Source organism: Caenorhabditis elegans, chromosome III (genome assembly GCF_000002985.6).
Source record: "Caenorhabditis elegans chromosome III".
Taxonomy (NCBI): Eukaryota; Metazoa; Nematoda; class Chromadorea; order Rhabditida; family Rhabditidae; genus Caenorhabditis; species Caenorhabditis elegans.
Window position 1 is genome coordinate 10,415,950 of NC_003281.10, and position 12,347 is coordinate 10,428,296.

The 12,347-nt window shown below is 33.3% G+C and overlaps 3 protein-coding genes across 3 annotated transcripts; 1 reads left to right on the forward strand and 2 right to left on the reverse strand.

Annotated features, from left to right (window-relative positions):
• The first annotated feature begins 189 nt into the window (after nucleotides 1–189).
• On the forward strand, nucleotides 190–5,810 carry ymel-1 (ATP-dependent zinc metalloprotease YME1 homolog). Its single transcript, NM_001379892.3, has 9 exons — nucleotides 190–274; nucleotides 1,137–1,367; nucleotides 2,014–2,358; nucleotides 2,852–2,958; nucleotides 3,238–3,497; nucleotides 3,721–3,825; nucleotides 3,879–4,578; nucleotides 4,903–5,058; nucleotides 5,214–5,810. The coding sequence occupies exons 1-9, from the start codon at nucleotides 202–204 to the stop codon at nucleotides 5,406–5,408; spliced, it is 2,172 nt and encodes a 723-aa protein (NP_001366715.1). The 5' UTR covers nucleotides 190–201; the 3' UTR covers nucleotides 5,409–5,810.
• Nucleotides 5,811–5,835: 25 nt separating this feature from the next.
• On the reverse strand, nucleotides 5,836–8,057 carry M03C11.6 (BBS2_C domain-containing protein). Its single transcript, NM_066898.4, has 6 exons — nucleotides 7,890–8,057; nucleotides 7,338–7,471; nucleotides 7,200–7,292; nucleotides 6,792–6,902; nucleotides 6,286–6,428; nucleotides 5,836–6,113 (listed from the first exon to the last, which is right to left on the reverse strand). The coding sequence occupies exons 1-6, from the start codon at nucleotides 8,040–8,042 to the stop codon at nucleotides 5,845–5,847; spliced, it is 903 nt and encodes a 300-aa protein (NP_499299.2). The 5' UTR covers nucleotides 8,043–8,057; the 3' UTR covers nucleotides 5,836–5,844.
• Nucleotides 8,058–8,163: 106 nt separating this feature from the next.
• Nucleotides 8,164–12,033, reverse strand: prp-3 (U4/U6 small nuclear ribonucleoprotein Prp3; the record flags this gene model as incomplete). Its single annotated transcript, NM_066899.9, has 5 exons — nucleotides 8,164–8,445; nucleotides 8,880–9,123; nucleotides 9,570–10,019; nucleotides 10,867–11,804; nucleotides 11,974–12,033. 5 exons carry the CDS (start codon nucleotides 12,031–12,033, stop codon nucleotides 8,272–8,274), a joined length of 1,866 nt encoding a protein of 621 aa, NP_499300.1. The 3' UTR covers nucleotides 8,164–8,271.
• Nucleotides 12,034–12,347: the final 314 nt, after the last annotated feature.

Genomic DNA, 12,347 nt, shown 5'->3' on the forward strand with positions numbered 1-12,347 from the left:
GACACGAGGCGGCGGCGTCGCGGTTTGCATCATGGAAATTGCAAACGCGCTCCACTGGACTCTCGCTCCTGGCTAACTGAAGTTAGTCACTGCGCCTATCAGTAGTAACTATTTTTCTCTGAAATCTCGGAAAATCTTTTTCTATAGATATATAGAAATATAAATTTTTGTATTCTCTGAAAATTCCAGAAGAAAAAGCTTATGCAGTCGGCGATCAATTTGAACATTGGCGGTTTGCTCCAGAATACGGGACTGCTCAGAAATAGTCGAAATGGTTTGTTTTTAAAGTTTTTAAAAATAGAGGAGAAGATCGATTTTTAGGTGATCTGGAATTCTTTTTAATCCGGCTGAAAATATTTCATTTTTTGAAATTTATGATTTTCAAAATTTGGTAAAAAATTAGGCAAAAATGTAGTTTAAATTTAAAAAAATTGTTAACAATTCTGTTTCAATAATTATGTCGTACTTATTTTATTTTAAGAAAAATGTCGATTTTTACATGACATTGTACTTTTTGAAAAAAAAATTTCAACGGGATTTTGAGCTAAAAATGAAAAAAAAAACTATTTCTTGGTCTGAAAATGCTTAGATTTTGATGTTTTAGCTGGCAACATTTAGGTATTCAGTTTTCAACAATTTGTTTGAATCAGAAATTATTATTTAGCCGGGCGAAAAACAATCAATTTAAAATGAAATTAAAATTGTTCTTTATAAATTAAAAAGCTTGCAGAAAGCAATATACGCTTTTTTTTAATATTAAGACATTTAGTATGGTAATTAGAAAATAAAGTTTAAAAAATTAGCACAATATATTCAAAAACTACATATTACGGGAGCACAATATTCTGAGAATGCGTATCACACAACATATTCGACGCGCAAATAATATCGTGCGAAAACTACAGTAATTCTTTAAATGACTACTGTAGCGTTTGTGTCGATTTACGGGCTCGATTCTTAAAATCATTTTTTTTATCGATAGAATATTAAAATTAAGCAAAAAAATCGACACAAGCACTACAGTTTTCACTTGAAGAATTACTGTAGTTTTCGCTTCGAGATTTTTTACGTTGCCCAATACTCATTCTCAGAATTTTGTGTTCCTGTAATAATTTTCAAAAAATCCAAATTTCCAGGAATCAATAGGAAACCGTTGGATATTGAAGCAACAGCAGCATCACTTTCAAGAGTATATCATCAAGTTTGGAGACAATTCAGTTCTGATACTTCTTCACCTGTTACAATCAATCAAATGAATAATATTCTCAGAGATAGTACGCTTTCAAGGCGGATCGCTAGAAAATCTGAAATTTCGCTGAATTATGATGATGCTGTCGTTCGGATAATTCCGGCGAGCTCTTCGTTTTGTAAGTTTAAGCTGCGTGGAAATTTTGCTCCTTTTTGTAAAATAAGAAAAAATTCAGAAAAAAGTTTGAAACTTTAAAAAAATTGCAAAAAAACTTATTTTTTGATCTAAAATAGGTTTTTTTTAAAATTTTCACAATTTTTACAAAAAAGGAAAATTTTATCGAAAACTTGAATATTTTAAAACAATTTTTTATTAGTTAGATTTTTCATTATTTTAGGAAATTTTCATAGAATAATATAAAAATAATTGAAAAACAAAACAAAAATTTTCATTTTAAAAAACCAACTTCAAATCAATATTTATGTTAATTTTTTTGAAATAAAATTTTTTATTTATTTTAATTTCAAAAATATATAAAATATTGTTTGGAAGTAGGTTTTTTTCCAATTTTTTTTTATTTTATGAAAATTTATTACAAGCATTTTCTAAATATTTCCTAAAATTATTTTTAAAAAATCTACTTTTTTTCGTTAAAAATTGTTTTTAAAAATTTCCTTTTTCTGAATTTTTTCCACTAATTTTAATTAAAATTTATAGGAAATTTTACAAAAAAAACCTCTAGATACTGGTATTTTATTGGTATTTTTAAAATAAAAAATACGATAATTTTTTTTACATTTTTCAAAAAATTCCAATTGTCTCAGATATCCAACGCCGCGGATTTCGTACTCGAAAACAGACATTCGGAGTCGGAAATGCCGGAAAACCGACACAAGATGAAGTGAAATCTCCGTTAACCTATTTCTCAGAGCTTCTCGCTGGAAAAAAGCAAAAAACGTCAGAAGGAGGAGTTGAAAAATGGAATCAATATGAGTCGGATCTCAAGAAATTACCAGAAAATCAACAGAGAACATATACTGATGGATTTGTTAAGGGATTATTGTCAAATGGTGTTTCGGGAGCTGGAAAAGATGGGAAAAAATCGAATACGCTCACGCGGTTCTACATTTTTCTTGTTTTTTGCATCTTTTTCGGATATTTGACTGGAAGTGCGTTTTATTTCGAGAATTTATAGTGAAAAATTGAAAAAAAAATTTTTTTTTCCTTGAAACATTAAATTTTTAGACATTTTTTCTCCTGAATTTTAAAAATTTAAAATTAAAAAAAAAACACATTTCGCTTCAAAATTGTTGAATTTTGTTTAGAATTTCGAAAAAATTGCTGAAAACGTCCGAAATTTTTCAAAACTGCATATTTGAAAAGTTTTGGAAAAAAGTTTTTTTTTTAAATTTAGGAATTAAAAATTAAAAATACAATTTCCAGGTTTTGAAAATTCGTATTTATTTCTAAAATTAACTAAATATTCTATAATATTTAATTTTTAAAAATGTTTTATTTCAAGTCTAAAAATCGGTTTTTAAAAATTGTTTTGGAAATTTTGTAAAACTTTTCAAAAACTGCATATCTTGAACATTTTAGAAGAAAATTTTTTTTTTTTCAAAAAAAAATTAAAAAGTTTATGAATTGATCTCCTAAATAAAGGAATTCGTGTGCGTGTAGGCGATCGACAAATTGGTTCATTGTTCTTCTCGAATCCACAAGAAGTCAATCCAGAGGATGTTCAAGTTACTTTCGATGATGTTAGAGGAGTGAGTTTTTTGGAAAAATTTACCGAAATTTGCGATTTGTTTCATTTAAAAAACGACACGAAATCATTGAAAAAACCCTTAAATTTTTTTCTGAAATTCGAAAAATTGCAAAAATGTTTATTTTGCCGAATTTTTTGGAAAAAAAACCTTTAAAATTAAAAAAAAAATTTAAACTTTTTTTTTTTTGATTTTTTGACTTTTGAAAAAAAAAACTTTAAGATAATTGTATCAAACTTAAAGTGTTCTAAGAATTTTTTTCAATATTTTTTCAATTTCCAGATGGACGAAGCGAAATTGGAAGTGGAGGAGATCGTGGATTACCTGAAAGATCCAGAAAAATACTCAAGACTTGGTGGTCGATTACCGAAAGGTGTCCTACTCGTCGGACCCCCCGGAACCGGAAAAACGTTGCTCGCGAGAGCAATAGCCGGTGAAGCACAGGTTCCATTCTTCCATACTGCTGGATCAGAATTTGATGAAGTACTTGTTGGACAGGGAGCCCGTCGTGTTAGGGATCTTTTCGATAAGGCTAAGGCTCGGTGAGCAGGCTATTTTGGAGACATTTTACAAAATTTTTGTTTTTTTTAACCATTAGTTTTCTTAAATTGGCCAAAATTTAATGTTTATTTTAAAATTAAAATTCAATTTTGTTGCCCTCTCGGAATTATCGATTTGTATGATATTCGCTAAAACTTTGACAAAAAAAAATTTCGTAAAATTAAGTAAAAGCCCCGAAAAAAATCCAAGATTTATATTTTTCAGTGCTCCATGCATCATTTTCATCGACGAAATCGATTCAGTTGGCTCAAAACGTGTTTCGAATTCCATCCATCCATATGCAAATCAAACGATTAATCAACTTCTCAGGTAACAATTTGCTCAATTTTGTGCATTAAAAACTCATCTCCTGATGTTTTCAGTGAAATGGATGGCTTCACCCGTAACGAGGGAATCATTGTAATTGCCGCAACAAATCGTGTCGACGACCTCGACAAGGCCCTTCTCCGACCCGGACGCTTCGATGTTCGTGTCACAGTTCCAAAACCTGATCTCGCTGGGCGTGTGGACATTTTCAACTTTTATCTCTCAAAAATCGTGCATTCCGGTGGAATTGATCCTAAAGTTCTGGCGAAGGGATCGACAGGATTCACTGGAGCCGACATTGAGAATATGGTGAATCAGGCGGCATTGAAAGCGGCGACTGATAATGCTGTGGAGGTTACGATGGCCTATTTAGATGAAGCAAGGGATCGAGTACTGATGGGACCGGCACGTACTGGAGGAAGGATTCCTGATGAAGAAGCAAATAGAAATACAGCTTATCATGAAGCAGGTCATACTCTGGTGTCTTTGTACACAAAAGATGCTACACCTCTGCATAAAGTAACTATTATTCCACGTGGACAATCTCTCGGACACACTGCAATGCTTCCTGAAAAGGATAGTTATCAGTTGACTAAAGCACAAATGCTTGCTACGTTGGATGTGATGATGGGCGGTCGGGTGGCTGAAGAGCTCATCTTTGGAGATGATAAGGTCACCACTGGTGCTGCGGATGATTTGAGTAAGGCCACTCAGTTGGCGGTGCAGATGGTTAAGGTTTTTGGAATGAGTGATAAGGTGAGAAGGGGGCTTGGGAATACTTTTTTCTTAGGAAATATGAGCTTGGCGCAAAATTTTTTTTCGGAAAATTTGAATTTCCTGCCATAATTTTTTCAAAATATTCAAATTTCTCGCAATTTTTTTTCGCTAAAAATTGTTTCAGTGAATTTGAATATCTCTCCGAAAAAAAAAACAATTAAAATTTCCCGCAATTTTTTTTTTATTTTTGAAGCTGTCGCCAACAATTTTCTTTAAAAATTTGAATATCCCACCAGAAGTTTTTAAAAACTAAATTCTAATTTCCCGCTAAAAATTTTCTATATTTTAAATTTAAAATTCCAGGTCGGACTCCGTGATTTCACTGCCCAAGACAATGAAAGTGCACTGGTAAAAGTGTCGGATTTGGCACCACAAACAGCCGAACTAATTGATGCAGAGATTAATCGTGTACTACAGGAGAGCTATAAAAGGGCTAAAGTCATTTTGGAAACCAAGAAGGTTTTTTTTTTGGAATTTTCTAATTTTCCAGATTTTTTAAAACTAAAACAAAAATGTTGCTAAAAACTTGAAAAATACGACGTCAGCTTTTTTTGTTAAAAAATTAATTTAAAAAGATTCCTTCAAAAATTCTCAAAATTTCCGATTTTTTGCAGAAAGAGCATCAACTGCTCGCGGAAGCTCTTCTCGAATACGAAACTCTCTCAGCTGACGAGGTGAAACGTGTTATCAGTGGACAGAAAATCAAGCGACCAACACCGGCGGCAGTGAAGAAAAGTAATGAAACAAAACGAAATCAACCGTCGCTTGTTCTTCATTTATTCGAGGAAGAAGGCCGTGGAAAGCAATAATTTCTTCTTTTTTTTTCTTTAAATATTCTAAGTTCTGTACTTTTTCCTCCTTTTTCTGATTTTATTTCAGTTTAAGTTCGCTCGAAAATCTTAGAAAATCGAAGTTTTCGTGTAAATTGAGTGATTTTTTTCCTATTTTTCTTCCATCTTCTCGTCTACAGGTATTCATTCACCTATTTAGCATTCTTCTCTTTCCCCAATTTTTTCCCGTTTTTTCTCCGGTTTTCTCGATTTTGTACCAATTTTCCTTGTAGGTTCTCAACTCTCTTCTCATAGTCCCCTGAGAATTTTGTGTCTCGATCGCTGTGAGACCACAAAATTTCCGGTTTCATCCTCTCTTTCTCCTCTGTGGTTGTAGCTTTCTAGATGTACGGATCTGTTGAATATAAATGTGTTTTTGGATTCTAGAAAACAATTTGAAAAAAAGAAAATTAATTTATTGGCACTTCTCATTCAGAAGTCTCAAAAACATTTCACAAATTGAGCTGTTCTCCGAGATGACGTGGCACCGAGTGACGTCATCACTGCTCTCCGTGAACAAAAAGAGCCCATCAAAATTGTCGGCGCCGACAAAAAGACGCCACGTGTCGAAATCGTTAGCCGAAAAATGAGGGAATTCTCGGCGAAATGTGGCAAAATCCGGAACAATTGGCACAGGAAAACGGTGGAGCACAGTGAGCAGTGATTGGATAATTCGAGTGGATTCTGGAATAGAGAAAATGTGGGTTAGAAGGGGGCGAAGTCGACGACCACTTTCTGGGCGGAACCTAAAGCTAATATTTCTACAATTAAAAATTGTTTTTAAATGTCAAAGGAATTTCAATAGTCTGAATTCGAGCATTTCTTTGAAGCCATTAATAGGCGGAGCTTAACATACTCGACTCATCAACGAATTCGATTGATTTCACGTCCAATTCTTCGATCGCTTCGGAAAAATCGATTCTCACAGAAAAATCGGCTTCTGGGTATGGTTCAACACGTAAATTGGCGCCAATTACTGGATACGCGGTCGGATGAAGTCTGTAAGGAAATGGAATGTTTATGGTTACAGTAATCTTTGGAAAGTCTACAGTAACCCTACAGTATCCTCCTATAGTGCAGCCAATTAAATGAGCTACCATAGTCTTACAGTGACCGCCGTTAGTACCACTACAGTAACCTTCAGGAAATCTTAATCCTACAGTATCCTACAGTACCCCTGCCCAGGATGTCGTCGAAAAACAATCAATTTTCGGTTTTTTCAGAGTAAATTGAAAAATGAGAACAACTTAAAAAAAATTTCCAATTTCTTTTGAAAATTCTTGTTTCCTCTAAAACAAATTGAAAATCGAATTTTGTATTTATTTTCCCGTTTTTTTTTTTCAAAAATATTTCAAAACTTACAGTAGCCTTTTGCTTGGAACGAGGTTTCCTGTGAAAATGAGATTTACGGTGTCACTGGCCAAAAACGCCGAAAATGGAATTGCCAAGCACACAACTACTGTCGAATTCGGTCTGAAAATATGAGGAATTAAACTGATTTGAATGCGCAAACATTGGGTCATTGGGTCCCGCCACGATCCACGTGTGTTTTGGGAACCGTGGCGCTACAACAAATCGTGGTGGGACCCCCCAAACTGGGAAAAGCGTGTGCGCCTTTAAAGTAGGTCAGATTTTTAAGGAATGTATAATTTTTTTTTTTTTTCGTTTTTTCTGAAAATTTTAGAAAATTTTTCGGGAATCTTCCCAGTATTTTTACAACTTTTAAAATAAATTTTCGAATTTTATTGTTCCCAAAAATTCCCCAATTACCTGATACTTTGCAGGATATTTGGAGAATGTGAATTTTCAAACAAAGTCCATCGAATCAATGTATTCGGAATGCCAATTGACGCCTGGATTGATCTGAAAATATCAATTTTTTAAATAGAAAATTAATTAATTAATTACAAAATATCAGTTTCCAATCGATTTTTGACTTCGAATCTGGTGATTACGTGGCGTTCGAAACGGGAAGAATCGATAAAATCAATGGAAAAAATCTGATTTTCAGTGATTGGAATCGATAATTCACAGTTAAGAGTCTGAAAGTTGAAAAAAATTAAAAAATGTTTTTTTTAATTGAATAAATATTACAAAGTCGTGAAAACCGACCACGTCCATTTTAAAGGCGCAGGCCATTTCTTCTGCTATATTGGGTCTCGCCACGATCTACACCAATTTATATTTACCACACGTGCCGAGACCCAGCTTTGGCGAAAAAAAATTAGTTGGTGTTTTCTTCCGGACGTGTAATAATAACCTTTTTTCGTAGAAAATTCTCAACAACTAGATTTTTTGGATATGTTTTTTTAAAATTTTAACCAATAAAGGGCATGGCTTCAGGCTAATTTTTGGCGGGGAATTTAAATTTCTCAGAAAACATTTTGGCGGGAATTTATCAATTTTTGAATCTTTTTGAATCTCCGTTAATTTTCAAATAAAAATCCTCATGTTCCGTACTTCTTTGATATATTGCCGTCGTTTTCTGCAATTTTCCATCTGCTTGGGATCTGTGACCACCCGTAGTGACTCCTCTAAAATCGCCCGTTTTGCCTTGATTTGCGCCTCCATCACTCGAATCGCCTCCTCAATTTTCTCGTCGACTTCTTCCATATTTTGCGGGGGTTTCTAAACAGAGAAATCTGTGGGAAATAAATATAAAAATTACGGGAAAATATGCAAAATGGGTCTAAATTACAACAAAAAGTGTTAAAATTCTAAAAAAATCTTTTTAAAATAAAATAATGTTCATTTACAGTCCCTTGGCTCAGGGCTCTCCGGGCTCCAATAACAAAAAAAAAATATTTAGAAAAACGAATTAAAATTTTCCAGAGATGTGTATTTAAGCAGTCGGTAGAATGTCTTGTCCCTCCAAAAGAACGGTGGTACTGTAACAGAGATCCCAGTATTGTGCAACTCCGTGCTTTTCGAAAAACTCGCGAGCCTGCTTCTCAAGTGTAGCCGTGTGAACGGTGAAATCACGGAAATTTCGACGCTTCACTTGTCCTTCCCAGATCTGGAAAATTTTTAATTTTTTTAACTTTCAAAATATTTTTGAAAAAAGATTTTCAGCTAAAATCTACTTTAAAAAATTGTTTTCGAAATTTCATTTTTTTTAATTTTTAATTTTGAAAATTCCACAATTTTCATAAATTTCGCGATTTTTCTACTTGGTTTTCGGTGAAAAAAAATTTATTAAAAAAAGGATTTTCTAAAGAAATTTCCAGCTAAACAAACTTCCTAAATTGAAATTTTAATTTTTTCAACTCAATTTTCAGTTTTTTTATTTGATTTGTTTTCAAAATTCTATAAAATGTATACTTTTTTAAGTTTTAATATTAAAAATTTCATGAAAAATTTCCACAAAATTTATTCAAAAATCCTGTAAAAATTTAGAATAATTTTCCTATTTTCTACAAGTTAAATCAAAAATTTCCTAATTTTTTTTACCATTTCACATAGATTTCTTTCTCCGGGAGCATCTTTTTCAGCGTCTTTCTTTTGTCCAATAATCTCATCAGACCACTTGATTCGATTAATCATCAGATTTTTATAGAATTTCTGTTGTTTTGGACCACCTTCCACAACAATCACATTTTGAGCTTTATGCATCATAATTGCTCCACTCATTTGTAATTGTTTCGCATTTGTCTCCACTTTGAACTTTTTCGACGGATGGGCCAGTGATTTTACTCTGCAAAAAAAATTAAATTTTTGCTTTACAGACGTTTTTTTTTGGATTTTTTTGGCATAAAATTCTATAAAAATTGTGAAAAAAAATGAAATAATTTTTTTTCCAATTTCTAGACTTTTTCATTTTCATCACATAATTTAGGAAAAAAACGAATTTCCTCAAAATTCGAATTTTCGATTTTTTAAAAATCCTTTTAAATATTAATTTCGAGTTTTCAATTTAATATTTCAAAATGTTTTTAAATATTAATCAGTAATTGTAAAATAGTTTAAGTAAAATAAAATAGTATTTGAAAAAAAGTTTTAAAAACTCCAAAATTTCCAATTTTTGAAGAAACTAAAAAATAAATTGTTTAATATTTTTGGAGAGAAATTAAAATTTTCTATGAAATTTTAATGCGGGAATTTCAAATTTTTCGTGAAAAAAATTGTTCGACGTAAAATTACCTATAAACCGAAACATTAACCGCCGTCGACGTATCCTCAGACAGTTTTTTCGTCTTTTTCGCGCGTTTCTGATCTTCGGTAAGCTTTCTCTCAGCATTCAATGTCTCATGTTTCTTCAATCTTTCAGCCATTTGTTTCCGAACTTGTGCTTCCATTTTCGTCGGATCCTGGATTGCTTCATTTCCAAGAACTCTCATTAAATTACTAATTTTGACTTTTGGCTCCGGAGCCTTTTCCAGTCCCAAACGAATCTTCTCTGTCTTCTCTTTCAGTACTTCCTTACGATTTTGACGACGAATCTTCTTTTTTTCTTTTGTTGTCAAGTATACTTTCAGATATTGTTGAGTTAATGGCTCAGTGGGTGCTCTCATTGAAATCGGGTGCTCTACGAGTTCGGAAACTGTCTGTGAGTATCTTTCCATGTCGTTTTCCGCAGGGATTTCGTCGTAGCTGCAAAAAATTTTATTTTTGAGGTTTTCTAAGTTAAAAATTGTTAATAAACTCTTGAAATAAATTAATTTTCTTTTTTTTTTTTGGTAAAAAAACGTCCAGAAAGGCGGCCAATTTTTGGAAATTATTTATTCAAAAATTGGAAAAAAAAAATCCAGTAAAAATTGAGTATTTTTCGCCACTTTTAACGAAAAAGCAAGAAAAAAATGGTAAAAATATAACTTGAAATTTGAAATTTCGAAAAAAAATTTTTATTTGTAGCTGCAGCTATAAAAAAACTTTTTGTGAAAAAAAATTTCAAGTTCAATTTTTACCTTTTTTTTGTTTTTTCGCTAATTTTGTAATTAAAATTTGCGCTTTTTGGCAAAAAAAAAAACTAAATTTTTGACACGAATTTTGTTCGCTATAAATTTCAAAAAACCCAAATTTTGGGGCTAATCTTCACAATTTCTTGCTCTGAACCAAGCTCTGAAGCAAAATATTTAAAATTTAATTATTTATATAAATTTACGCCGGGGTCGGCAAACCGGCAAACTGGCAAAATCGACAAACCGGCAATTGCCGTTCGACCAATTTTTTTTGTCGACAAATTCGAATCGGCAAATTGCGAGTTTACCGATTTGCCGGAAATTTTCAATTCCGGCAATTTGGCGATTTGCCGGAAATTTCAATTCCGGCAAATTGACAATTTGCCCATTTACCGGAATTTTTAAATTCCGACAATTTGCCGGAAAAATCGATTGCCGTTGACCCCTGCTTTACGTTCAATTTTTAAATAAAAGTAGCCTATTTTTTCCAATTTTTCGTTCCAAACCATCCCAAAAATCAAAAAAAAAAAAGTACTCACTTAACCTTATCCAACACCAACATATCCCACCACTCAATATCCGGTACCCCATTCTCCATTTTCGCCGTGCCCGTTGGTGTAACCATCGCAAGTTTCACAGCCGATGAGATTCCCGTCGATTGTGCAGCCGATGAGACCTCATTCTGAAGCCTTTCGAGCTTTGCCATTGCTCTTTGCTTATTCGCAAGTTTCTCGAATTCTCCCTTCTCATGGAAATTGAACCCCCGGCGACGTCGATCTGCAGTTCTCGCCTGAATCCGTGGATCCAGATACTCGATGAGTTTCTCCGGTTCTTTTGATTCTTTTGTGATCTGTTGTTGAACCTTCTTCTCTGCTTGCTGAACAGCTTCTGGCAATGGAGCCATCACTCCGGCTCCCGAATTTCCAACCATCGCATCAATCTTTGCCATTACTGTAGTTCTTGCGAGCCTCGCTTTCAACTCTTCCATTCGACTTTTCTTATCCATTGAATGTGTCATAAGCATTGTAGCTTCATCTCTTCCAAGCGATAAAGATTTTCCACCGGGAGCCACCATTTGTGTCTTTGCCTGAGCCAATGCGGCTTTTGGTTGAAGTGTTCCAGCTGCAATTGCCATTTTTCTCTTCGTCTCCTCAATCTCCTGCTGAGCCTTGTACATCATTTCCTTTGCTCGGAGTCGTTCTTCAATACTTTGCTCTGCAGGCTTTTGAGGTTCTGCTACTGCTGCTGGAACTGAAGCATCCGGCTTTCTCCGATCATCCGTCCGATCTCGTTTCCGATCACGATCCTCTCCGTCTCGATCTGTGCGAGTTCGTTTCCGTAGCTGTGGATAATGATCGCAAACGGCGGAGATCACTTTTCGCGCCTTTTGTGGGTCGGAGATTGCTTCTTGAACTCGATCCTTGAGCTTTTCGTAGTCATATCCTTTCTTCAGACATCTTTCGACTGCTTCGATTACCTGGAAATTTAAAATTATAGGATTTTTTTAGGTTTCGCCACGGAAATTTGAAATTTTTAGGTTCATAAAAAATTTTTAATTGAGCAAAAAACTCTCAGTAATAATTTGCCGGGAAATTCAAATGTTCAAATTCGGAATTCGATCAAAAATTTATTTCAAGATTACCAACCTTGTCCTGTTCCTTTTTTCTGCTCAAATACTGGTCGCAAATGTCCTCGAGCTTTCCCATCTGCAAAAATTTGATTTTTTTTTCAATGTAGAAGAGTGAAAATGGGAATTTTTAACTGGAAAAATACTTTTTCAATTAAAAATCACTAAAAATGTTAGTTTTTGAGCAAAAGAACAAAAAAAAATCAACATCTTCAATTTTGAAAAAATAAATACTAGTTTTCAGTTTTTAACCTGGAAATATGAGTTTTTAAACGAAAAAATAAAAAAAATACAGCTAACAATTTGATTTTTCCAGGAAAAATTGAAATTTTTCGGCTGAATTTTTAAAAATTAATATTAAAGCAAAAAATAGATAAAAATTGCGACAAAACG

What these genes read in the sequence shown, in the direction of transcription:
- ymel-1 (NM_001379892.3), top strand. Translation starts at nt 202, where the DNA reads ATGCAGTCGGCGATCAATTTGAACATTGGCGGTTTGCTCCAGAATACG. An exon ending in CTTTCGATGATGTTAGAGGA is followed by an intron (nt 2,959 to 3,237) that starts GTGAGTTTTTTG and finishes TTCAATTTCCAG; the next exon opens with ATGGACGAAGCGAAATTGGA. An exon ending in TTTTTGGAATGAGTGATAAG is followed by an intron (nt 4,579 to 4,902) that starts GTGAGAAGGGGG and finishes TTAAAATTCCAG; the next exon opens with GTCGGACTCCGTGATTTCAC.
- M03C11.6 (NM_066898.4), bottom strand. Translation starts at nt 8,042, where the DNA reads ATGGAAGAAGTCGACGAGAAAATTGAGGAGGCGATTCGAGTGATGGAG. An exon ending in GTTCCAAGCAAAAGGCTACT is followed by an intron (nt 6,429 to 6,791) that starts GTAAGTTTTGAA and finishes ATTTCCTTACAG; the next exon opens with ACTTCATCCGACCGCGTATC. An exon ending in CGAATTCGTTGATGAGTCGA is followed by an intron (nt 6,114 to 6,285) that starts GTATGTTAAGCT and finishes TCTCTATTCCAG; the next exon opens with AATCCACTCGAATTATCCAA.